Source organism: Aplidium turbinatum, chromosome 1 (assembly GCF_918807975.1).
Source record: "Aplidium turbinatum chromosome 1, kaAplTurb1.1, whole genome shotgun sequence".
NCBI classification, from domain to species: Eukaryota; Metazoa; Chordata; class Ascidiacea; order Aplousobranchia; family Polyclinidae; genus Aplidium; species Aplidium turbinatum.
Window position 1 is genome coordinate 40,340,772 of NC_137472.1, and position 23,930 is coordinate 40,364,701.

Consider the following 23,930-nt stretch of genomic DNA (forward strand, 5'->3'; position numbering starts at 1 on the left):
AATTGGTGATGTTGTAAGTCGACAATGGAAAACGATCCCGTTGAATGTTCAACGCCAAAGTTACAAGAAACTGTCCGGTGCCGAGCAAGATACCGCAGAGTAACCGTTGAACCAATTCTTATCGTTGTTTCATTGTTTTACTACACATACTCCAACGTAAGCAAGCAGTACATCTACAAATACTTTTCGGATCACTATGGACTTGAAAATTACACAAAAGCAGATGAGTGTAGCACCGAAAATGAGAGCGAAACCATCAAAGAGCTTGAAGCAAAAGTGTCTTCTTCTTCCAGTCAATGGGTGCTTTACCTCAACATAGGAAGTAAGCTACCTTGCTAAAAGATGTGACGATAGAAGTATGACAAATGAAGCTCATCAAACGTAATTGATAATCATCATCATCATTAAGTTCCTTCCTCTCGTCGAGGGTTGGAGGCAATGAGGCGCCAAGTTTCTCTGTTGTGAGATTTTTCTACATCAGTTTTCTAATTATGTCCTGACCAGTCTTCAGGACATATTGCAAAACTGCAGTAGAAAATTTGATAATAAACAAAAGAAAGTCGACGAAACTAGCGTCGATAATTCCACGACTTGGAAGCTGGCATAAGAATGAAACTGCTTCAGCTCCAGAGCTCTCTTCTATCAGAACTTAGCTCCAGCTCCGTATTTTCTCGAATAATATACAACTTCATTAATAGTCGCCCTCGATCAGTAATCATCTCAAATTTAAAGTTTTACGAAATAGTAGACGCAAAACAATTATCCAACAATTAAAAATACCAGCCAACAATTATCAATTTTGTAATGGGTTGCTGTTAAATTATGTGAAATCAGCCAATAGCATCTCGTGAAATTAATTGGGGTCTGGAGTTGTCTATCAAACGACTGGCTCCAACTCCACTTGAAGTTTACATACAGCTCCGGCTCCTTTTAAAGATGCAAAGCTCCGAGGCTTCAAAGCTCTGGATAATTCGATGAATTGTCGTTTTTCCATGAATTGTCTTTTTGATAATTTGTCAGATAATGTAATACAGTACACATGTTTAATTGTTTATTTTACCTGAATGGCCTTTAATGTTAAGAACGAATATAAAATTTTTTATAATTGTGCTTGTATTTTTTGCAGGTCTTGTGCCGTCTTTTTTTGCAACCATTGTCATAGGGTCGTGGGGCGATGTTGTTGGTAGAAAACCTGCTTTGCTTTGCAATATCGCTGGTTTTCTGGTGTTATGCTTAGTATCGATCCTTGCTATTCAGCTCACACTTCCTCTGTACTCTTTCCTCCTTGCACGGATCGTATTTGGTCTGCTGGGAGGCAGTTACGGGACGTTGGGGTCTTGCTTTTCTTATATTGCCGATGTCTCATCTCATCAAGACCGAACATTGAGGGTTGCTATCGGGGAAGCTAGTTCCGGTATAGGAGGAGTGGTTGCCAGTTTGGCATGCGGTGTTTGGATTGATGTGCAAGTGAGAGGCTGAAAGTTTTTTACTTCATGTATTTTCTTATTTGGCTGTCGAATCTAAACAAATATACCCAACTCTGCGTCTGTTTAAGGACTGAGTACGGAAACGTGAAAATCTTTCCAATTCCGACATCACAGCTTTTTTATCGCTTTTTAAGTTTGTGGATCTCAATTTATTAATATTAGGTTATATTCCTATTCAGGCTCATCAGTATCACTGGTTAGAAAAGTGTTGACGCAATAATTTACTCATCAAGTATTTATTTTTGCGTTTACTTTTGATTTTCCAGTGCTATGCTTCCATAAACAAATCAGTGGCATATGAGGAGCCTTTAGTCACAACTATCAACAAATGTCTCTACAATACATAACTCACGAAGGTTCTGTTTCTCTGGCTACACGTGGCTGATAACCCCCCAAGGTCGATCAACATGGCAACTGTCTTTTTGTCTTGTTCTTTTGTTTATTTTTTTACTCATACACATTGTTAAAAAAAAATTCACTAGCCTACTTTTTTCTAGTTTTCTAAATTTAAAAATTTTTTGTTGAGGTGTTGCGACCGTGTCCTATTTTAAACTGATTGTCCTGCTTTGGTATCATGCACGTTATAACGTCAGCTCTTTGTCGCTTCTACCTTTTTCTAGACCCCTGTTATGTTTGTCATATATTGTTTTTTCGTTGTGATGGTCAGAAATAAAAACAAACTGAACTGGTTACGTGACACGATTTCCATCGTGGTGTTGCAAGCCAATGTTTTTTACTTTATGCTACAACATTAAACCAAATTTTATTGCACAGGGTTTTGGACCTCCATTGTGGCTGATGGGCGCATTGCTGCTTCTGACCTTTTTCTACATTGCTCTTTTGCTTCCTGAATCTAACATCTCTCAAGTTAAGTTATCATCATCTCAGAAAATCAGGTAGGCCTACCTGTTTTCAGATATGATTAATTGTAGTGGGTAATTATATTTGATTACGATCTATACTTCAGGCTTCAAATTCACGTGTAATCGTAATGCAATTTATTGTCAAAAAATTACTGCATTACTAACATTGACACCAAATGAAGAAAACTTATTCTTGACACTTTCTGTCACATAAGAACATCAGGGCTTTCGCGTTTTGGTGTACCCCGGTCCACTGCTTAGTATGACAAACAGAAATAAAAGACCAAGTGAAATAAATTTAGCACGATCGCAATAGGCTACCTTAAGAAATGATTTGAAATTACAAAATGTAGAAAAACCAAACAAAAAACATGTTAGAAAATCTGCATAAAAAAACATAGACTAGTACTTTATCGCTGTGTTGGAATGTTATCAAGAGCGACCGGAAAATTTTAACATAGCCGACTTGGTCACAATTCTATCGTTTTCAGAGACAGCGCTTCACCGTTTATAGTTGTTTCTATGTTTTCAAAGTCTCTGTGGTGACATCCAACACACGTAAATCGCTTTGACTATGTTACAGTCTTGTTATAAACGAATCATAATGGGGTTTTCAACATTTTTATTAATTGTAGGAAGAGCCAGCATTTAATCATTATTGCAGTACCATTAAGCACAAGATTGCAGTACCATTACAATCTCCTCACCCCTGTTTGTATCTGTGTTCGCTACTTTTGCGACTTGTTTTTCATCCTCTTTGGCTTGCTGTCAAAAGTTTGAATTAATTTCTTAACTGTATGCTGGACTTGCGAAACGATAGATCTTTTGCTCCGACAATGCTTTTACATAATAGGCTACAAAAACATGAACATAAAACATATACTCTCATACTGCTTTGGTAACATTTGGAGCAAAAGTCAAGAAAGTAGTTTGTTTATCAATAGCCAAGGCAACATATCTGCACTCTTTGCATTGGTACATGTGTGTCTCTCTTCGTTTGTCAGTTATATACACTTGTCTAATAATTTGACATTTTTCAGGTCTTTGTGTGCTTGTGGAATTTTCTCGGGCGTTAAGACTCTGCTCACAGAAAACTTGAATAGATTTTTGAAGTTGTTTGGACTTGTGTTTTGCTTTTTTCTGTTATTGGTGAACTTTTCTGGAGTCTTTGACACAATTGTCATATATGAGCTCAGTCCACCTTTGTGCTGGTCACCTGCTCTCGCTGGGTAAGATAAACATAATTGAACTCAGTAAAGTCCTGGCAATTATGGTAGTTTGCACGATCATATACGACAGGGGTGACGAACCTTTTTTTTGCGGTTGCGGGTCACTTTGTCAATTACACATGACTTATGGGGCCACACAACTTTTTTATCTTAACCTAGGCCTACTATGAAATCTTTTAGAAGCGACTCAAGATATTATTCATGAAAAGTAACAAATGGCAGATGAAAGTAATAAAACCCACATAGTTGAAATTATCTTACGCAAAATCGAAACGTACAACAGTAAAAAAATAAAAACAAATCAACTTGAGCAAATATAGGATAGAGCAACAGTACTTGCACTGATAATGAAGACAGTTTAATTTTCGAAGCGTTTGCTTTCATATGAGTATAATTTCTTCTTTTTTGGCTCTATCCTTTTTGCTCAAGTTGACTAAATGTTTTGACCATTATGCTCTGAAACAACAAATCAGTTAATGAAATTTATTTTTCAAACAACAAACAAAAGCCCATACGAATCATACAGCTGAAGCTATCTAATGCAGCATTGAAGCATAAAATACTAAAAAATAACATTAAAGCATTGAATTTTCTTGCTTAGTGGGATTTTTGGAAAGTTTTTTGCTTGACTAAGCGTTCAATATTAGGTCGAACAGACGATGTGGCAACTCTCAACTGCATACTAAGATTTTCATCTGTCAGCCTCGACCTGTAGCAAAGGAAAGGTGTACCAGTGAAGGCATAAAACAGCTTTGAGGTGTCTTTTGTCTTTAATGCATGAGCGATTGTCAAATTCTTTTGCGGGCCGCACAAAATTCTTTGACGGACCGCATGCGGCCCGCGGGTCGCAGGTTCGTCACCTCTGATATAGGACTAGATAGGCTAGATTGAGGTTTTGCATTCTGTGCGATGGTATCGATCTCATAACTTCCAAGAATTTATTACGTATGAGAACGTCATCCATGCAGTAGGCCTACGTTTGAGGCGATATCCAACTGATTTACTGTAACTTAGGCTATACTATAAACAGACATAACTAAGCAACAACACTACATTTAACATTATAAAAACAAAAAACAACAAGCGAACGTTTTCGGCTAGTCATATAGCCCTTTTCAAGCCTATAAGAAAAATACATTATTGAAAGAAATGCTAAAGAATCATATAGTATCACAGCAAAAATATGGTCAAATCTAAACATTTGAGAAACTGCCTCGCTCAAACAAAATGATAACTGAAAATTACACAGCGCAACGGGTCAAGTATTTCAGAGGTAAAATTAATTGATTGTTCAGACAAGGACTCAGGCAGATTACGCAAGAAAGACAGAAGCACAAGAGATAGTGGCACAAAACAAAGTAATGCGAAAAGCACAAGACGTGATAATTTCATCAAAAAACTGTTAAAAGGTAAGAAGCTCCGCAAGCAAATAATTGCCTGTTGAGCCCTGGGTTTAAAGATTTGATGATCAATGCCTCATGAATTTTGGTTTCGAATTCGGACGAACACTTACGTACAAAATTCTTTGACGGACTATTATTTGCTTGCGGAGCTTCTTACCTTTTAACAGTTTTTTGATTAAATTATCACGTCTTGTGCTTTTCGCATTACTTTGTTTTGTGCCACTATCTCTTGTGCTTCTGTCTTTCTTGCGTAATCTGCCTGAGTCCTTGTCTGAACAATCAATTAATTTTACCTCTGAAATACTTGACCCGTTGCGCTGTGTAATTTTCAGTTATCATTTTGTTTGAGCGAGGCAGTTTCTCAAATGTTTAGATTTGACCATATTTTTGCTGTGATACTATATGATTCTTTAGCATTTCTTTCAATAATGTATTTTTCTTATAGGCTTGAAAAGGGCTATATGACTAGCCGAAAACGTTCGCTTGTTGTTTTTTGTTTTTATAATGTTAAATGTAGTGTTGTTGCTTAGTTATGTCTGTTTATGGTTTAAAAGAGTTACCTCTCTACCCAAATTGTATTAGGCTATACTGTACTGGTAAATCGCAGACAGAGATCTGTTCTTTTTTTGTGCTGTGATCCGCAGCACATGTTGAAAGATTGACCATTAAGTTATTGGTTAATTTTTGTGCACCACAAAATATTTTATCTTCACAAAGCTATAGTTTGTAGTCTTTTTCTGCGTTGTTGTGTGGACCGGCACTCCTACAATTATGCTGATCAGTTAAATTACTGGTGACTGCACGGTCTATTGTCAATGAATTAGAAATGACACATATTTAAAACTGTTAGCCTATGTATTGCTGATTTTTAGATATGGCTCTGCTATGATCAGTTGCCAATTTCTTGCTTCGATTTTGGTCATTAAAGGTTCTCGGGGAAGGTTGAATGACTTTTTTCTCGTATCTTTTGGTATCATTTCGAGTGCGTGTAGCCTCGTTATTTTTGGATTTGCAAAAGTTACATGGATGGTGTTTTTAGGTAAGAAAAACAAGTGTAGCATGAGATAAACTAATAAGTTTTTGATAATATGTTTTCATAATGCCATATCGTTGTGTAATTAAAACTACCCCGAAGCAGTAGCACAATTAGCGCATTGGCAACGCATTGAGAGATTCAACAGTCTCATCGACTGTTCCAAGAAAAATAACCACAATCGTTGTCGAAGTGGCAATTTTCTTTTTCCATGTTAAGCGTAATCATCCAACTTTTGGCATTTATCTTGTTCATGTAGAATTCTACGTTTGCAGGGCTGGGTGTTGGTCTTTTTGGTGCTATTAGCGCAACGGTTGTTCGTAGCATGGTTTCAAGATTCGTCGGTTTCCATCAACAAGGCGCTGCATTCGCGATCTTAGCTTGCTCGGAGGCATTTGCCAATTTCTCTGGATCATTGTTTTTCAACGAGATTTACTCTGACACCGTTGGCACCTACGCTGGTTTAATTTTTTTTATTGGTGCTGGAATTTATGTCACTACGTTTGTCGTATTTTGGTGAGTTCAAGAAAAGACAAACACAATTAGTTCCATTGATGTTGTGGATGCAAGAGTTGCCAATTATTTTTTTTGTGAGAAAAACGCACTACAAGTAGCTGATTTCAGAACTTGTTGCATAGGCTACTACTGATTAATTATCATAGTTTTCCAGGCTTTGATACGGCTACTAGAAAAAGATTGTAAAACATTCTTTAACTTTCGGGCATAGGCTAAGCCTGAATACGACGAAAAAACATTAACACGTTTTCAGTGGGAAAATTTTTCTGACACAGTGTTATGTGTTCTATCAAAAATGGACCTGAACTTTTCTCCGGCTGCGAATTGTATTTTGAAAACACAGACACATTCATCTTCAAATGTCGCGATTGAATCATGACATCTCGGTTTGTTCAGCCTATTGGTTTTATTTCAGTTTTGTTTACAAGCAAACTAAAGAAGAAGTGGACGCAAACTTAACTCAAGAATATGAATCTCTTGCCGACACACCGTCAACAAATGACGCTGCTTGAGCAGACCCCTTGCTACACCTGCTTGACTTCAGACTCTTTCTTCCTGTACTGATGAAGAAAGGCGGGCATAACAGGACATGTTCCATACATAGGATTCCGGTTCGTGTAATAATTTTCGTAATGTACTGATATCGACTACGGCAATTTGGATTTCCTGCATAGGCTTTCAGCACATACTTAGTTTTGACACTCCAGCGAAGAAGCTGGCAAAGGCACTATAGTTTACTTAAACGTATTGGCAAAGCTGTTTCAGAATATTTAATCGTTTTCGTAAAGGATATTAAGCTACTAGGACAAGTTAGATGGACTTTGTAACACAGCGTTTGGTGCACCTCAAGGTTTGGTTCTGGTAGGTCTTACTTCTAACATTTTGGGTTGCCCCCCCCCCCCTTGACGTCACTTGTAAAACTTTGTGCCCCCCTTTCTCGGTTATAAATCAAGGTTAACTTGCATAAATTTTACATGTTTTAGAATTTAAAAGAAACATTTTCCATCTCCATGAAATTAAGTGGATCACAAACCTACTTTTAGAAGAGTTGATTGGTAGTACAGAACTTAAAAATAGCGAGTAAAAGGTTGCGGCAGCTCTGATAAGAATCACAGGAAAACCTGCAGTTTACTGTAATTTATGGCTTAGTTGAAGACAATACACATCACATAAGATTAGACTCACAGTTAAGTTGTTTCAAGCTTGTTTCACACAAAATAACGTTACTAGCAGAATTGATACCGAATAGTGGAATAAACTACAACCCAAGAATAAGCGCTAGGAACTAAATAAAGTCAGAAGGAGCGCACACTACCAGACAATAATCGTAACACAAAGTAAGGTGTTACCAACATTTATGTTTATCACTGGTACGATTCAGTAGCATACCAGTACAACGGCCTGCTACCTTCACGCCTCCCCCCCAGTTTAAGAACCACTGTGTTACACCATGTTAGCTGTAGCATATCATATCGCCACAGCTGAGTGTCAGATCTAAATATATGTGTATGAAAGGTACTGTCGCCGTTAATAGCATGTCAAGAATGTAGGCTACTGTTAGGCCCGGAGTAAATCATCTTTTTATTTTTTTGTGACCGTTTGATATGGTGGCACCTTCGATTTTTGCCGATAGCATTTGGACATTGTATTTAATGGTGTTTAATTTTAATCTAGTTTAATTTGTTTATATTTTATAGTTTTTTTGACCTAATTCACTTTTGAAATTAAAATAAGTGTTTAAAATCAAACCATGGAATAATAGCCTACAATTCTGTACGACTGCAATCCAGTTATCTTGTCATGTTGGAGTTAGCAGTTGAGTAATGCAGTAGCAATTTGTTGTTTCGTTTTGTTTGTTTCTTGCTCCAATTTCCTTTTGCCATCCAATCATAATTAACCATAAACACCACAACTGTGTTGATACTTTTAATGGTGTCTCAATTGTTTAACGCTTTTTCTTTTCCGATTTTTTTTGTGTAAGCAACAATTTGAATTTTTAGAGGCGTGGCAAATATTTAGGTTGACTGTTCAGTTTTGAATGATAATTTCCTAAAATTGTACTTATTATTGTTAAAGAATAATGATATTAAATTTACATTTGATTAGGGTATGGAAATGTCATCCTAGCAAAACTAACGTTTTCTTTTACATCACTTTAACGTCTATCACTTTAACGTCTCGTGTAGTTGAAACGATGTGAAAGGATAATGTTACTCGTACAAAATGCAATTGATCATCAGCTGCTTGGTGAATGTGCCGATTATACCGTATTGTAATTCAATTACGGTATAATACGTACAACATCTCCCGTTAGAGTATTGTTTGTCTTTACATTTTGTGTTCAAACTGTTCAATGTTTATGCAATTAATTTTAAGATTTTTTAGAAATATAATTTTTTATAGGACGTTCAATGAATTATTTTTATATTTTAAATCAATTTGTTGTGTTGCTAGTTTCTTCAATTAATCTAATTACTCGCCACCACTATTTGTTCTATCGTTTGGCGTCGATGCTACATCATCATCTGTTCGGTCGATTTCAACTCTCGGTCACTGTGTAAATCATCTCTCTCTCTCTACAGCTCTCGATTTCCCGCGACCCCTTTCTGTTCTCCCATGCCCATCTCGTTGTCGTTTATCACTGTAGCGGACCATCTTGTTTTAGGACGGCCCTGTTCTCTTTCTCAGCTGACCAAACAATGTAGGATGTCTTTTTATTGATTTACTTCTCAAAATGTGGCCAAAACATAAAAATTTCTACTAAACAATATTAGTTTCTAAGGATATTGCTGGTTTAATTTGGACAAAAATCTGTTTATTTGTTGCTTTTGCTGTCCAATGAACACGCGGCTTCCTTCTCCAACCCCGTAATTCATAAGTGTCAATCTCTTTTTTGTTTTGTTCATTGTCTAATGTTTATGTTTTGCATCGGTAAATTGTAATTGGAAATGTAATAATTTATGATCAGGTGCTGTTTTGTTTCCAGAGTGACGTCTTTGCTCTTCCAAATGCTGTTCATTTCAACAAATGCATTTCTTCCCAGTGCTATTCTTTTATATTACCATATTTATATGCAATAATTTCTCGTTGTTTTTAGAAATAGTTGGTCTCCTGCTTGTGATTAACATGAGCTTGCATGTAGGCTACGTTATTTTATATTTTAAGTGAAACGATTTGTTTAAGTCATACGATGTTGACATTACAAACTTCATGCAGCTTCTACGTCAACTTCAAGGATACTTATTCTATCTCCAGCTTTATCGTCACCCATTGACAGTTTAGACTAGTTTAGACTTTGATACAATTTTGGTAAAGAGGTTACTTTCTTCAGCCACAGACATATACAACCAAGCAACCACACGGCATTTAACATAATGGATTAAAATTGAACATGTTCAATTTTAATCCATTATGTTAAATGCCGTGTGGTTGCTTGGTTGTATATGTCTGTGGCTTTAGACTTTGAGGTTTTAAGAGCATTTTTGAACATTGCTTTACATTGAAAGTTCGTTGAAGGATGGAAAATGACCTAAAACTCACCAAGGAAGTTAAAAGTGCCCTTCAAACTCCCACCACCCTAGCCCACAATGCATGCTCGCTATTTCGGATGATAACTGTTGAGCCAATTCTTGTAGTTGGTTCTGTATTTCATGTGGTTTTCGGTATGGCAATCAAGCAGTACATGTACAAATACTTTTCCGAATATTACGGCATTGAAAGTGGCGCTCACTCTAGTGCATGCTCGTTCAACAATCAGACAATTGCAATGGAATATCTTCAAGCAAAGGTATCTGAGGAGACAAGTGCTTGGTCGTATTATATGAAGTTAGCCGGTAAGTTCATAATGTAAACTACAGTATTTAGAGACTACAAAGGTAAAACACACCAATTCCTCTTGAGAGTGTTTGGGGCTTAATCAGCACATCGCCGTGCTGATGTGATCTCTCACTCTCGCATGTTGGGTTAAAAAAACCACAAAAACAAAAGGAAGGGATTTGTGAGTGTGTAACTTGTAATGTCTTATTAAAACCACTAAAAAAACAATAAAATGGGACTGCGTCAAAGAAGAAAGAAAAAAGTCGCATTAGCTTAGTCACTAGTGCGTTCGTAGATTGTATTAGGCTACTACATTATGTAGCCTACTTGTTATTGTTTTTACTTTTTTTTGGGATTTTGTGGCCGTGCCAACTACAGACATATACCCTACTAATGTACATGATTTGCTATTCAGGCACGTTTTAAACCATTCAAGGTTTTGCCACTTTTTCCCGTTCATTAATGTGCTGGTAGGCCTATATATCGACTATTTTGGTTAGTAGTCTCTTCTTCGTCCCGGACGCGTTAATGACGAAAAATAAAATGAGTGAGTGTATTATAAAAAGGCAGTTAGCTAAGGGTGCAACAATCCATCTTTAACCTGTTCCTCTTACTCATCAGGGTAGGCCTACTGCAGAAAAGTGAAAAAAATGATGTCGAAACAGGCTCTGTCTACAGGGGTGTCTTTGAATGTTGCGAACATTGTACAGTTGAATTGATGACCATAAGGCTTTTTAAAGCAAAGGTTTCAAGCATAACCTTAGCTTTATTAGCCCACCTTTAATCTGTAAAAAAATCTATCTACCCTAATGGGAGCCTTTTCTAATCATAACTGCAGACTAGCCTATCTGTTGTATGCAGGCTGAGAAATACTCAATGCTATCACAATAGGAGCTTATCTATTGTATAGGCTGAGAAGACCTTATAGCTATTAATTCAACTGTACGAGGTTTTAGACGTCCGTCTGCAGTTGGCATTGTTTATAAAATGCATTCCTTTTTGTTATGTTTTTTTTTTATGTTTCTTTTTGTTATGCAGTTAATTTTGTCTGTTTCATGTATGCCCGATTTTTACTCAGTTATTCATCAGATCTCACCACGAGGATGTTGACAACATGGGACCAGGGATACCTAAAGAAGGGGATACGAAGGCTCACAGCGATTGCTGATTCTCATGACACTAGAAGGACCGTAGTTGGTACCGCGTTAAGCATGCGGTTCTTTTTTAAATTGCAGAAAGTTTGTAGTGCAGCTGGTTCAGTCAGCTATACAAGTCAGTTAGCAAGTGTTATGTAGGGCATATTTAAAGAATACTTGTTTGGAAGGACAGTTGAAAGGGTACCAGTTAGCTGTTATTGTTAACAAAACCTTTGCAGTTGGTTCGGTGTAAAGCAAGTATACGGGTAGTTGAATTAACAAGTAATCATGAGGATTCAGTGAATATCCATGCCTGGTGGTAATAGTGCAATGCAGGTTGTCATAACAAAGTTTATTAAATTACTATTGGCGCCAACTGTCATATTACGATAAACAGAAATTATTTACGATAAATATTAGCCCTTCTATTGTCAGACGTAGTAAAAGCCTTCATACCCCCTTCTCTAGATATCCCTGCATGGGACTCCTGTTTTAATTAAACCTAAAGTTATTGACTTCAAACGTTATGCAGTATTATCGAGTTACATCTGTAACAGAACTAAATCTACCTTCGTTTGAGAGGAAGGATTACTGGTAGCTCTTAATTAAGGCTTGACTTTGTGCGCGAAGAAACCTCAAGATCAACCAGCGCTGGTTCAATTCTCTGGTTGCAAACAACACATTTTAAAGGATTGCTCTCCTTTAAACGGCACTTAGTGTATGGATTAATTCACAGACAAACAGCAACACTTTGGCAATCGGTTCATTCTGTCATGCTCGGTAATCGGCACTGCGTCAGTGGTTCAAAGCATCTACAAGTAGCCAATGAGAAACTGTCTGGGTGAAGTTCTTAAAGAAGAGTTCTTAGTGCAAGGATAAAGATTCTAACTGATCAACCAGGCCTACTGTTCCTATCAAGATAACTGAAACCTACTTGGCAAAGTGATTGTCGGAATCTTTGTCTTCTGAATGTGAATGCTTCTTTGGAAAGCAATCCAGGTTGTAACGCACTACTATAATTCGTAAGCTAGAGGCTTTGAACCATTGGCAGGTCTCGATTATCCAGATGATGTCAAATTTCCGAAAATAATAATAATAATCAATGGACTGATGCCAGTGACCATCAGTGACTCATCCCATTCATTAGACTACGAGTCTCAGAACAGACAGTGATCCTTAAAGTTCGCTCCCCAACTGCATACGTGAAGAGCTGAACCGTCGTTGCTTAATTTTGTCGTTCCTTTATTTGAGAAGTTTATAATATAGGTAGGCCTATTAGGCTATACGACACCGTCAGTAAACATAATCTATAGAGGACTTTTTTCAATCTAAAAACACTAGCTGTTGTCAAACAGCCTTTTACTGCAATTAAAGACAAATACATATACAGGTTTTGCGACTTCTTTCTTCACTGCATTTGTTATGGGAGCATGGACTGATCGTGTTGGCAGAAAGCCTGCAATACTCAGCAGTTTGTTTGGAGTGCTTTTAATGATCATATTTTTTATTATCGTTGTTCAATTCAACCTTCCTCTATATTATTTGCTGGCTGGAAAGTTGTTGTCGGGAATTTTTGGAAATATCACTGTGATTTACTTCTCCTGTTTTTCCTACTTCGCCGATATATCGACTCACAAAAGCAGAACTGTTCGAGTGGCCATTGGAGAAGCATCCATAGGTTTTGGAGGCATCATTTCCGGTGTTGTATTCGGACAGTTCATAGAATTGGAGGTAGTTTATACAATCCGTTGGGCTAACTAATACTATGGCCACCTAAAGATACGGCCTGATTTGTCACATTTTGCAGAAATTTCCAAGTTTTTCTAACTTTGGGCGAACGTTTAAATAAATTTTTCTAAAAGTTAGATTTTTACGCTTTCTTTATTCTTTTCCCCAGATGACACAATAAGTTTTAACATCCTCACATGTTAAAAAACAAAGAAAATTTGATTTCGAAGATTTTTGTCAGACTTAATTTTCAATAACAGTCTGATTTTGCGTTTTTCAACTTACTTTTTCTCATTTGCAACTGGTTCCTCAAGGCAACAAAAAAGTTTTATGTCATGAGGACACCACAAAAAGTAAAAACATCTCAAAAAATGTCAGTCAAGCACTAGCAGTAGCTGTAGGCCCAGGCCCGGATTTAGGGGGGGTAGAGGGGGCAGTTGCCCCGGGCCCCCCGACTTTTGAAGGCCCCCCCCCCCTATGTGGTTAAAATGTGATTTTGTGTTACTTTTTTTCCTTTTGGCCGTTAAAGTGTTCTGCAAAATGCTGTGCAGTACTGGACTGATGCTACTGTAGACGTAGAGATCGTTTTTTTTTTGCATGGGGGCCCCCCGATCTAAAAGTGCCCCGAGCCCCCCATCAGCTAAATCCGGCCCTGTGTAGGCCTAATCAAAATCTGCAAAATGTGACAAATCAGGTCTCATCTCCAGGTGGCCATGGGCTAACAAAAGTAATAGAAAGTCAACGCTACAGAAGTCAAAACTATAATAATTTATTCAACATAATTTCTCGACATAATTTCGAAGAATTAAGCTGTGATTGATTGAAAGATTTTTATCTTCGAATCGAGAAAGTTTTTTTTGAGAGATTAATTCTGTTTTGCATATTTGTAGAGACTTAAAATCTCTGGCGCAAGTCCGGTTACTAACATCGACAAATTCAAGTTTTCGTTTCTCGTTGAAGCGTTGTTTGTGAGGTAATCCATCCACTAGAAGCCGCTGAATGGACATCCGTCCTTGAAGTGCGTTGCTCAGGCGCACACCCCGGAAAGACAAACCAGCGCCGATTAGTCTTGAAGTCTTTTCGTTCATAAAGTCAGGTGCTTTGACCAATCAAGCTAACTAACTTACGTTTGTTAGGTTCCGCTTTTTTTCGTTATCTGTAGCGAAGCAAACAATGGTGCTCTTGTTGCTTCACATGGATCGTAAAGTCTGAATAAATAAACAATTGATAATTCACTTTATTTGGTCTAGTCACTTTATCTGGTTTAGATCTTTATCAGATCGGGTACGGATCTGACCAGATCTGGGCCATATAAAGTGACTGTCTGGGTAGCTTAGCCTAATACTGCAATTTAATTAGAAGTAGGAATCGTTGAAATGACAGATTAAGGTCGGTAGTCAGCCATTTTTATAGCCTACTGGGATAATTAAATTCAGAATGCACATCTTTTCACAGAATATCACCGTTCGCTTCCAAGTTTTTTTTATTATAATTTGGCGTGTTTCCAGTAAAAAGAAGATTTCTGTGCGGATCGAAACAAGAGCCTTTTAAAAGTCAAGGATTGGACTTCAAAGAGAGGTTCTTGAACTACTGTCCATCAACTTACCCTCATTCGAGGGGTAAATTCCTTTACAATGGTCCCTTTTTATCATTCACCAATGCTTAATTTTTGATAATCATAAAATTTTGCTTATTTGTTTATCAATATGATGGCTTGATATTGTAATCGATTATATTTAAAGGGATTCGGACCACCATTGTGGATAACTGCAGCTCTGTTGTTCTTCGTTCTACTGTACGCGATGTTTGTACTTCCCGAATCTAAACCGTCAGTGGACTCTTTAACTCGCTGTCAAAAGTTTACGTATGTAATTTTAGAGTATTGTTTTCTTGGAAGAAAGGCTATTGCTGTTGATCATACTGGCGCAGCGCCATGCTAAACAGATAAGTAGGCCAAGTGCTTCTTATCTTCAAGCCAGATCCTATAGGCTATAGTTTTGTAAATATTTCTGTCTCTATAAAGACGAGGAATGATTTTACATTTCCGAAATGCTACCAGTGACTTAATCTACCGTACATCAAGTAATTAATCGTTAACGTTTGCATACAACACAGGCTATCAGGTTTGATGGAGTTGGTCACAAACCATGCCTGCACAACATGCGGCCGTGATATGGTTTAATGATAGGCCTATTGGAGGCACCTTGTTGTTGCATTCAGAGGGGGATCTATTCTGGGACTGCTCTCCATTCAGCGACATGTAATAGATGGAATAATTCCTCGGCAACAACTCATCAACAATCGGCAACTTCACTCTGTCAATCTTGATGACCGGGCAAGGGCCTACGTCAGTGGTTCAAAGTCTCTACAAGTATGCGAAACTGCCACAATTAAGATCTCGAAAAAGCTTTTCCAGTCCAAGGATAAAGATTCAATCATTCAAGTAGTCTTAGGGGGGATTTTAACAAAACACAATGATGTGTAAGTCTGCATTAATCCGACCTTGCAAAAACACCATAAATACAGTTATTTTTCTGTGTTTTTTGTGGGGGAGGAGGGGTGGGCAATTGCCGTAACGTCCCTGGTTGCACTGCCCACAGCTTGCAGTTTGAGCACTTAAACGCAGAATCTCCTTGGAACAACAGGTTTTGTTTAAAATTGAATGAGGCTGTTCACCAGGCATTAGATTAAATGATATGAGATGTTCTACTGGTGCAAATTAAGCTAAACTATCACAAGATGTATACAGTGACAATCTGCTTTTATTGATTGACGAAACGTCGGAATAAAAGCAGATTGTCACTGTATACATCTTGTGATAGTTTAGCTTAATTTGCACCAGTAGAACATCTCATATCATTTAGGTTTTGTTTATTTGATCTTTCGAAGGAAGGATTTATCACACAACCCCATTTGATGCCAGACAAACATGATATAACTGTCTTAAAACATTATTATGCGGCCAGTAATTTGTTTTCTGATGCGACTTTTGTAGCTCATTTTTTATATTGTGCAGGCTTGTCTTAATTCTTCCGATGTTATTTTAGCTCGTTGTTTTCTTGCAAGCATTTTGCCGGTTTGTGGATGATGGTGACGCAGAGTTGGCACAGAGGTTGGCAGATAATAGTTGTTGCACTGTGTTTCTTTTTGGAGATATGCGTTTTAAGCGGTGGCATTGATGTCTTGCCTTTGTATGAGCTTAGTCCTCCTTTGTGCTGGTCACCTGTTTACGTTGGGTAAGTTATATAAGAATCCAAGGCTGCAGGCAGCTCGGTTGAGGAATAAAAGGTAGGCAAACTGTTACTGAAACTTTGTGTAAAACAATTTTTCGTAGAAACGTATGATTAAGCTATATCAGATTCCTGCTTAAATACAAGCAAGGAAGCCTATTGTTTGGAGTTATGTGTTTTAAGTAGGGGCATTGGTATGTGAATGTGCATATGCAGGGCCGTGTGAGCATTATCTTGGGCTCCTTCCCGAAATCCAATAAAGGGTCCCCAGTAATGGCTTTTAAAACTAGAACGAGAAACCGTTAGGCTAAGCCCAAAACTCTTTCGATGTATAGAAAAAGTTCACAGTAGCCATTTTAGCAAAAATTGAATAAGATTTTAAAAATAGTAAATAGGCCGACAATAAAATAGCGGATCAGGAAAGGATCAGAAAAGAACCAGACTTTAATACTGTAAAGCAAAATTTATTAAGATAAATAAACAATGCAAAACTTAAAATCCGAAAAAGTGAAGTCAGATAGGGAGTGTGAGAGGCTGACCCCGAAAAATTTTGACAAATATTATCTTCTTTTGGTCACCTTTTTGGCACTTTTGGTGCAATAATGTTTTTTTTTTATCAAGATGCGCACTTTGTATGTAGGCTAACCATAGGTCGTTTTGTATATAACCAAATTCATCAAATTAAAACTGGATTTAGGTAGAAGGTATGGTTTAAATTTAAGCCATTTTAACATTTCAAAAAAAAAATCCTTTACGACCACAGAAGGATTTTAATAATTATTTCTTGAATTAATGCTGTTTACTTTGGAATATTGCATTAATTTGTTAGTTTTTTGTTGGACACAAAATCTTTTTACTCCCTTAATACACTTACAAAACTATGCATGCCCATTGACCAAAGTTGCTGGTTAGGTGAAGAAAATGTGGTTGAGCGAGCAAAGCGAGCGAGAAAATATTTTTGCAAAAATGGAAAAAAAAAGTATTAAATGTTAAAATGTTACCGGTGCATGTAAAATTAAAAATCAAAAAACGCAGCACGAACTAAATATGTGTCGACCCTTAAATGGAGGTGGACCAACTGCCGGGGATTTGGGAAGCAGTAGCCTAAATACAGCCTTGCATGATTTAAGTTATTGATTATCGAGCTTTTATAGCAGCTAGCTTTTTTAAACTGTCAAAAACATTAAACATATCAAAATTGGTGGGTCCCTAAACAGCCGTTCCCCTTTCTTCATATGTAGCCTATTTTTTTTTTAAATAAACTAAGCCTGTCAGTGACGGACATAGTGAGGCATTCCTATTGTAGATTTAAAAGCTATATGTCATCTCAAGAGAAACGAGGGTAGGATAGCCTATCTACTATATTATTCTCAAAACAAATAGCCTACTTTTCAATGTGGAGGTTTCAAATGCTACAGAAGATTGAATGAGGCTATGTTATTGGCCTCCCCTTACTCAACGTTTGCTGTTTTTTTGCAGATATACAGCAGCAATAGTGAATTTTTCATTTATAAATGGATTGGTATTTATCAAACTCTCCAAAGAAAAGTGTTCTGACTTTGCGCTTATACTAGTTGGTACCACATCAAGCGTTTTGAGTCTGATGATTGTTGGCTTTGCAAAAACTACATGGTTAATGTTTTTTGGTGAGTAGCCTACGTAAGCTACAACTTAGGCTACTTCCAGTATTGACTTATTAATTTTTTTAACGTTCGGTTTGCATTGTAGGCTAATTTTTATTGCAGACTAGTCCAGATTGGGCTTTGCTGATGTAGGTTAATCAAAAACGCTAACATTTTTATTTATCGCGTGTCACACGGCCTTAGCCCAGAGAATTACGCAAGCTCGTGCTCTATCGTTGAACTCGACCAAGTCTTGTTCACAGCATTGCGCTATTAGGACAAGGCATTTGAGTAGATGTTGCATCGTTTGCCCCTGTTCGCATTTGCAACTTGTGCTTTCTCAGGAATATCCGCAATGCTACATTAATTCAAGTATCCCCAGTGCTTTAAATCTACCAATGTCAGTTTTTAGACGATTGAGGCATCGCCAGCACTTCTATGACTCGTGTTTACCGGGAGGAAGGTTTTCTGTGGGAGAGAGCTCCGACCATTTTGATGTCTGTTCAGCTGCTAGTTTAATTTTCTTGCCATAGCTAGATTCGCATATTAGCGACGACATCCTCTTGACCTAATGGATCAACTGAAACAGTCACCAAGCAAATAGCAAAACAGACAAATTCATCTTGTCCCGTGTGTTTGGATTGACCGCTGCAAAGTCATTAAGGGATTTCACTGAGTCTGCTTTTTCTCCCAACGCATTCGCAAAGCTTTTCTAATAGCAGTTGAATCCTAAGGTTATCGACAATATTCAAACGTTTGCATGCTTATGACAAACGCTTGTGTGCAACACCCAGACAGCAAGTCAGTCATTTTTTACATAGATTCAACGTCTGCAGACGTTGAATCAATGTAAAAAATGACTGATTTGTTGTCTGGGCATGGAGCGGTTCAGGGGCGTAGTCAGGAAGGGGGGCGAAGGAAGCAATTGCCACCCCCCGAAATATTTAAATAAAATTTTACACTCTGTTACAGCATCATGTCACAAATGCTTACTAATGATTTAGGCTGAAAATACTCTCAGAATACGCAAGGAATTTTTTCAAAATTTTCTGAGTGAGGCCCCCCAACTCCTCTTTAGGTGCTCCTCTTTCGGTGACCTGTTGTTGTCGGGCTCACTTACATATACAAAAATAGTTATTTGCCGACGCCGACATTTTTTGCTGGCTACGCCCTTGGAGAGGTTATACAGCTTTTATTGTTCAGCTTTGCACCTTTCAGGTGAATAGTTTGACTTTTAACCGTAGACCACGCTTTAAACTAAAAAGAATTAAACAGACAAGTAACCCAATAGGCTACAACTTTATATCAGCCTCACTGATCCTAGGCTAGTCGTAGCCTACCATATTAGCTGTAATATGTAGTCTAATGGGAAATTTAGCACTATAGTCAGTGGTGGATTTCCAGAAGATTAGCTTCCGGAACGTTAGTTTTTTTACTTTCCAAATGCGCTAGGTGCGTAGAAGAGTTTCAGAAGAATGCCCTTATACGACTTTGAAACAACACACTTGATGTACGGTACCTGTTTAAAATGTCGGTAAAGTAAGTATCATAGTCTATAAAGCTAAAACCTCAATTGCTAAGGTAACAGGGATCAGTAGTCTGTAGATGTAACAGAAAATATATTTCGCACTTGTTGGTGCATCGTCAGTTCTGATCAACAGATCAGAACTTGATCAGAATCAGAACTGACGATGCACTAACAAGTGCGAAATATATTTTCTGTTACATCTACTGACTACTGATCCCTGTTACCTTAGCAATTGAGGTTTTAGCTTTCTGGATATGGAACAGGGATCGTTTTACAACAAGACTAGGTCAGAAAGCGAGGCAGACTTCCACTCAGCTCAGCAGCAGCCTAGAGCAGTTAGCTACCATAGTCTATAGATGATATAACGTTGTTCAATGCAAATATTCGTATTTTAGTGAAACAATAACACAAAAATTACGAGTTCCACAATTTTTCAAGAAATTCATTGTATTCAAAACCATAAGACCTTTGGCGACTTCGGGTCTCAACTTGCTCAGTAGAGGACCGACCATTCGTATAAACAGTTAGCCTACAGTGTGTAGAAAAGCACGTTCAGATGTCAGTATGAGGTTCATTTGTGAAAATCCACGCTCACACTCGCTCGATGAAATTGGAATGGATTTTAGTGACGTTATCAAATTTTGAAGACTCTGGGATCCTTTTTGTCGTAGTTACATATTCACGAAGTCTCCTCACACCTTTGCGTTCATCTAAGCGCAATCTCTTCGACACTTCAATGATTTCGTTTTCTCCGTGTGTCATTACTGTTTCCTCTGGTCGAGTAGTTGGATCAAGTATTTCGCAGGCATTAATAAATGACACACAAGATGGAAGATGCACCAATGATGTAAGAAGAGGAATCGGTCAAGCAAAAGCGTCGTTTTGGAAATTCAAGGAATTTTAAGAAGAGATATATATTTACAATTAAAACTGAGACTTCTATATTGTTACATCAAATCAGTCCTGTCATTTGGAAGTGAAAGTTGGACCTACAGCAAAGAAATTCCCAAAAAAATTAATGCTTTTCAGCTCTGGTGCTACAGAAGAATACTAGAAGTATCATATAAAACCCATTACAAACGAAGTAATTAGAAAAAGAATCGGAGTGCAAGATAGATGGGCAAACGACTTAGCAAAACAAAAGATGAAATTTGCGGACATATTTTGAGAGGATGGGCAGGACAGCTACATCAATTGGTTATAGAAGGTATGGTGGAAGGAAGGAAGTGCAGGGGAAGAAGGCGACCAACTTGGGAAGATAATATAAAACAGTGGGCTGACTTGTCAAGCATCGAAAAAGCAAAAAGAGCAGCAAAAAAAGTGAATGTGGAAGCAAATGACAGCCAAATTTCGGATCGGAGACGGCACGTGATGATAATGATGAATAAATGACGAGTCTGTTGAATTCAACAAGCGATCTTGAATGGAATTTCCCAAGTGATGATAGAAGATGTGGGGATTGATTGCCGGGTTATTTTTGCAATTGATACCACAACTGCTCAGACATAGGCTACAAGGCTACTCTGAATAGTGCAAGGCATACTAAGAGTGGTGCTAAGCAGCGGGAAACAGTCAGTAATAAAAGTGGAAAAATACAGGAAAAACTAATTGTGACATAGTAAGGTGGCTTAATAAAATATCGGAATGTAAACATCAGGGTGTGCGCAAGGACAGTCAAGCTGCTTCAAGGTTGCACAATAAGGATCAAAATATTAAAATATTTGAGCATAAAATATTTGAGCTTCCGGAACGCCGTTCTGGACAAGTCAACTTTTTGATCGAGCTTCCGGAGCGGCGTTCCGGACCGTTTCGGCTGAAATCCAGCCCTGACTATAGCCTAGTGCAAATCCAATTTTATTTTCTCAAGTCTCAAGCCTCCCCACTACAAGTATGCAAAGCCATCAGGAATAACCTATCAAGGCTTTGTCAGTCCGGGGATAAAGATTCAAAACCAACCGTTTTGTTTAATAGATTAAATTTAATTGTATATTAAAATAAATAGAATAAAATTTCGTTGCAGGTTGTGTTGCTGGAACTTTTGAAACTATCAATGTCACAGTTATACGAAGTATGTTGTCAAGATTAGTTGGGAGAAACGAGCAAGGGGCAGTATTTGCACTGACAGCTTGTGTGGAATCAACTTCTATTCTCGTAGGATCACTCATCTTTAATGGGATTTACTCTGCGACCGTAGCTGTACTTCCAGGAGCAGTTTTCTTTGCAGCAGTTGGAATTAAGCTCATGTTTATTTTATTGTTCTGGTAGGTCTGCTTTTGTTGTATGACAATAGCACCAGTGGTCACGGATGGTCTTTTCGTAAGCTATATTTTGATGCATTAGAGTTAGACCAACGAAATAAATTTGAGCCAAATTTTGTCACTACAGCCACCACATCTGTGTTTTTTTTTAAAATCTTAGCCTACTTAGTTCTAATCCTTTGATGCTTCAAATAGCTTATAAGTTTTTGTAATGAATACTGACAAGTTTGGCTGTTCTTCAGGACAATTATTGTTTCTAGCACTAGTTGCAACGTTCATCTGATAAAATTGAAAGTAAAAGCAACAATAAACAAGATGATTTATTGCTTCATTGACGTTTCGCGCACCATGATAATGCGCATTCTCAGAGCGTATAACATACAAAAAAAAATTGGAATGTTACTATTAATTAAACTTTTGAAATGTTATTATTCATTAAACTTTGTAAAATTTTATTTTGTATGCTATTTGCTCTGAGGATGCGCATTGTGATGGTGCGCGAAACGTCAGTGAAGCAATAATCCATCCTGTTCATTGTTGTTTTTACTTTCAATTTCATCAGATGAACGTTGCAACTAGTGCTAGAGACGAGTTTTTGTAATGTTGCCTCAAATGAAAAAAAAAATTCTTTAGAAGAAAAAAAATTATTAGACTTTTTTCTAATAATTTAATTGCTAACTTTTTAGGTTTGTAAACTCGAAGACAAAGAGCGATTTGGAACGAAACAAACAAGAAGAGTATCAAAAGATTTGTGATCAATGAAGAATCATCAAATAGTATGGTTAGCCTATGGTTACCATTGTAGTAACAGCTCGACGACAAAGGAGTTTATCTGGTCGGATTTTAAAAACACTACATCGATTTATTTATCCCTTGACATTAGTATTATTTTCAAACACCTGTGTTATATTGGTTTATTCGTAAATAACTTCACGAACCAGATGAAGTTTATTCATACAGTGCTAACCATAACTCAGTTCAAACACAATTAATCATTTTCTCTTCTTTGTAGCCTAAATTTAGTTCCAATAAGTCTTGCGCTCCGAGAAGCACAAAGTTCTGCAAAGTCTAATACGACACTCGACAGTGATAAGTTTCCCTCGTTCTTTGTGTTGTCCGCTTCATTTGGCTTGGTCACGGTAACCTGCACGTCCTCAATTGTGTGACGAAACCACCAAGGTTGTTGGGTTTCAATCATGGTATATAGGCTACTTGAACGAACCGTTGGATGTTAGAACAAAGTTAGTGTCTATGGCAAATCTTGCAGAAGCGTATGTTATGAAATATGTGCAAACGCACACTGGCATTTTTTATGTCACTTTGAATGACTTGCCAGCATCAAAAATGATTGACTGCATAGTAGGGTATTTCCTGATTTTAGCTCATAGACTAGACCAGTGGTTCCCAATCGGAGAGGCATTGCATGATTTCAGGAGAGGAATTTTAACTGTAGAAGCAATGGCGTACGCTGAATTTTCTCAAGGAATTGTGGGGCATTCGAAATGCTTTTCGAAACAAAAACTAATTTAAAAAAAAACACCTATTTGCTAATAATAACCTGTAAGTTAATTGCAGAAGATTAGCCTACCATACTCAATTTGCATTGACGATGATTTTTCAGTTTATAGCAGCTGGGTTACTCATTTGGATAGATTTTGTATTGAAAACAATACGATATAACATTCATGAAATGACGTTGCATATAATGTTTTACGTAGCCTATACGACGTGGTTGGCTTACTTAATCCAATAAACCGCGCGCATTGAGGTACGTTCAGTGGCGTAAGCAGTGATGGGCATTATCGGCGATAATTTACCGGCTATAACTATCGGCGATAAATTTTTATCGCCTATCGTTATCGCTCAACTATTTTTTCAGTTATCGTTTATTGTTATCGCCAAAGGCAATATTTGATTATCGCCGATAATCGCCGATAAATTTTATTTCGGATCAACACACAAGTGGAAAGACAATGAAAAGTAATATTTTTACTAGCCACCTAGTTAATGAAACTAAAATTGAAACCAGTTCTTCTTCAGTGCCTGAAGTGTGTGTTCACAGGTCGTTGTCAGGGGAGGGG

At 37.5% G+C, this 23,930-nt stretch overlaps 3 protein-coding genes across 3 annotated transcripts; all 3 read left to right on the forward strand.

Moving 5' to 3' along the window:
• Nucleotides 1-24: 24 nt before the first annotated feature.
• On the forward strand, nt 25-3,583 carry LOC145765679 (proton-coupled folate transporter-like). The gene is made up of 4 exons (XM_082577503.1): nt 25-322; nt 1,127-1,467; nt 2,262-2,383; nt 3,391-3,583. The coding sequence occupies exons 1-4, from the start codon at nt 25-27 to the stop codon at nt 3,581-3,583; spliced, it is 954 nt and encodes a 317-aa protein (XP_082433629.1).
• Nucleotides 3,584-5,922: 2,339 nt separating this feature from the next.
• Nucleotides 5,923-7,458, forward strand: LOC145774679 (lysosomal proton-coupled steroid conjugate and bile acid symporter SLC46A3-like). Its single transcript, XM_082585977.1, has 3 exons — nt 5,923-6,021; nt 6,291-6,531; nt 6,947-7,458. The coding sequence occupies exons 1-3, from the start codon at nt 6,009-6,011 to the stop codon at nt 7,041-7,043; spliced, it is 351 nt and encodes a 116-aa protein (XP_082442103.1). The 5' UTR covers nt 5,923-6,008; the 3' UTR covers nt 7,044-7,458.
• Nucleotides 7,459-10,195: 2,737 nt separating this feature from the next.
• Nucleotides 10,196-22,658, forward strand: LOC145765688 (lysosomal proton-coupled steroid conjugate and bile acid symporter SLC46A3-like). Its single transcript, XM_082577512.1, has 3 exons — nt 10,196-10,364; nt 21,612-21,852; nt 22,536-22,658. Exons 1-3 carry the CDS (start codon nt 10,196-10,198, stop codon nt 22,609-22,611), a joined length of 486 nt encoding a protein of 161 aa, XP_082433638.1. The 3' UTR covers nt 22,612-22,658.
• Nucleotides 22,659-23,930: the final 1,272 nt, after the last annotated feature.

Excerpts from the sequence above, each read along its gene's own strand:
- LOC145765679 (XM_082577503.1), top strand. The coding sequence starts at position 25 with ATGGAAAACGATCCCGTTGAATGTTCAACGCCAAAGTTACAAGAAACT. Across the intron at positions 323-1,126 it reads GCTTTACCTCAACATAGGAA|GTCTTGTGCCGTCTTTTTTT; the intron begins GTAAGCTACCTT and ends TATTTTTTGCAG. Across the intron at positions 1,468-2,261 it reads GTGTTTGGATTGATGTGCAA|GGTTTTGGACCTCCATTGTG; the intron begins GTGAGAGGCTGA and ends TTTATTGCACAG.
- LOC145765688 (XM_082577512.1), top strand. The coding sequence starts at position 10,196 with ATGGCAATCAAGCAGTACATGTACAAATACTTTTCCGAATATTACGGC. Across the intron at positions 10,365-21,611 it reads GTATTATATGAAGTTAGCCG|GTTGTGTTGCTGGAACTTTT; the intron begins GTAAGTTCATAA and ends ATTTCGTTGCAG. Across the intron at positions 21,853-22,535 it reads ATGTTTATTTTATTGTTCTG|GTTTGTAAACTCGAAGACAA; the intron begins GTAGGTCTGCTT and ends CTAACTTTTTAG.
- LOC145774679 (XM_082585977.1), top strand. Across the intron at positions 6,532-6,946 it reads ACTACGTTTGTCGTATTTTG|TTTTGTTTACAAGCAAACTA; the intron begins GTGAGTTCAAGA and ends GTTTTATTTCAG.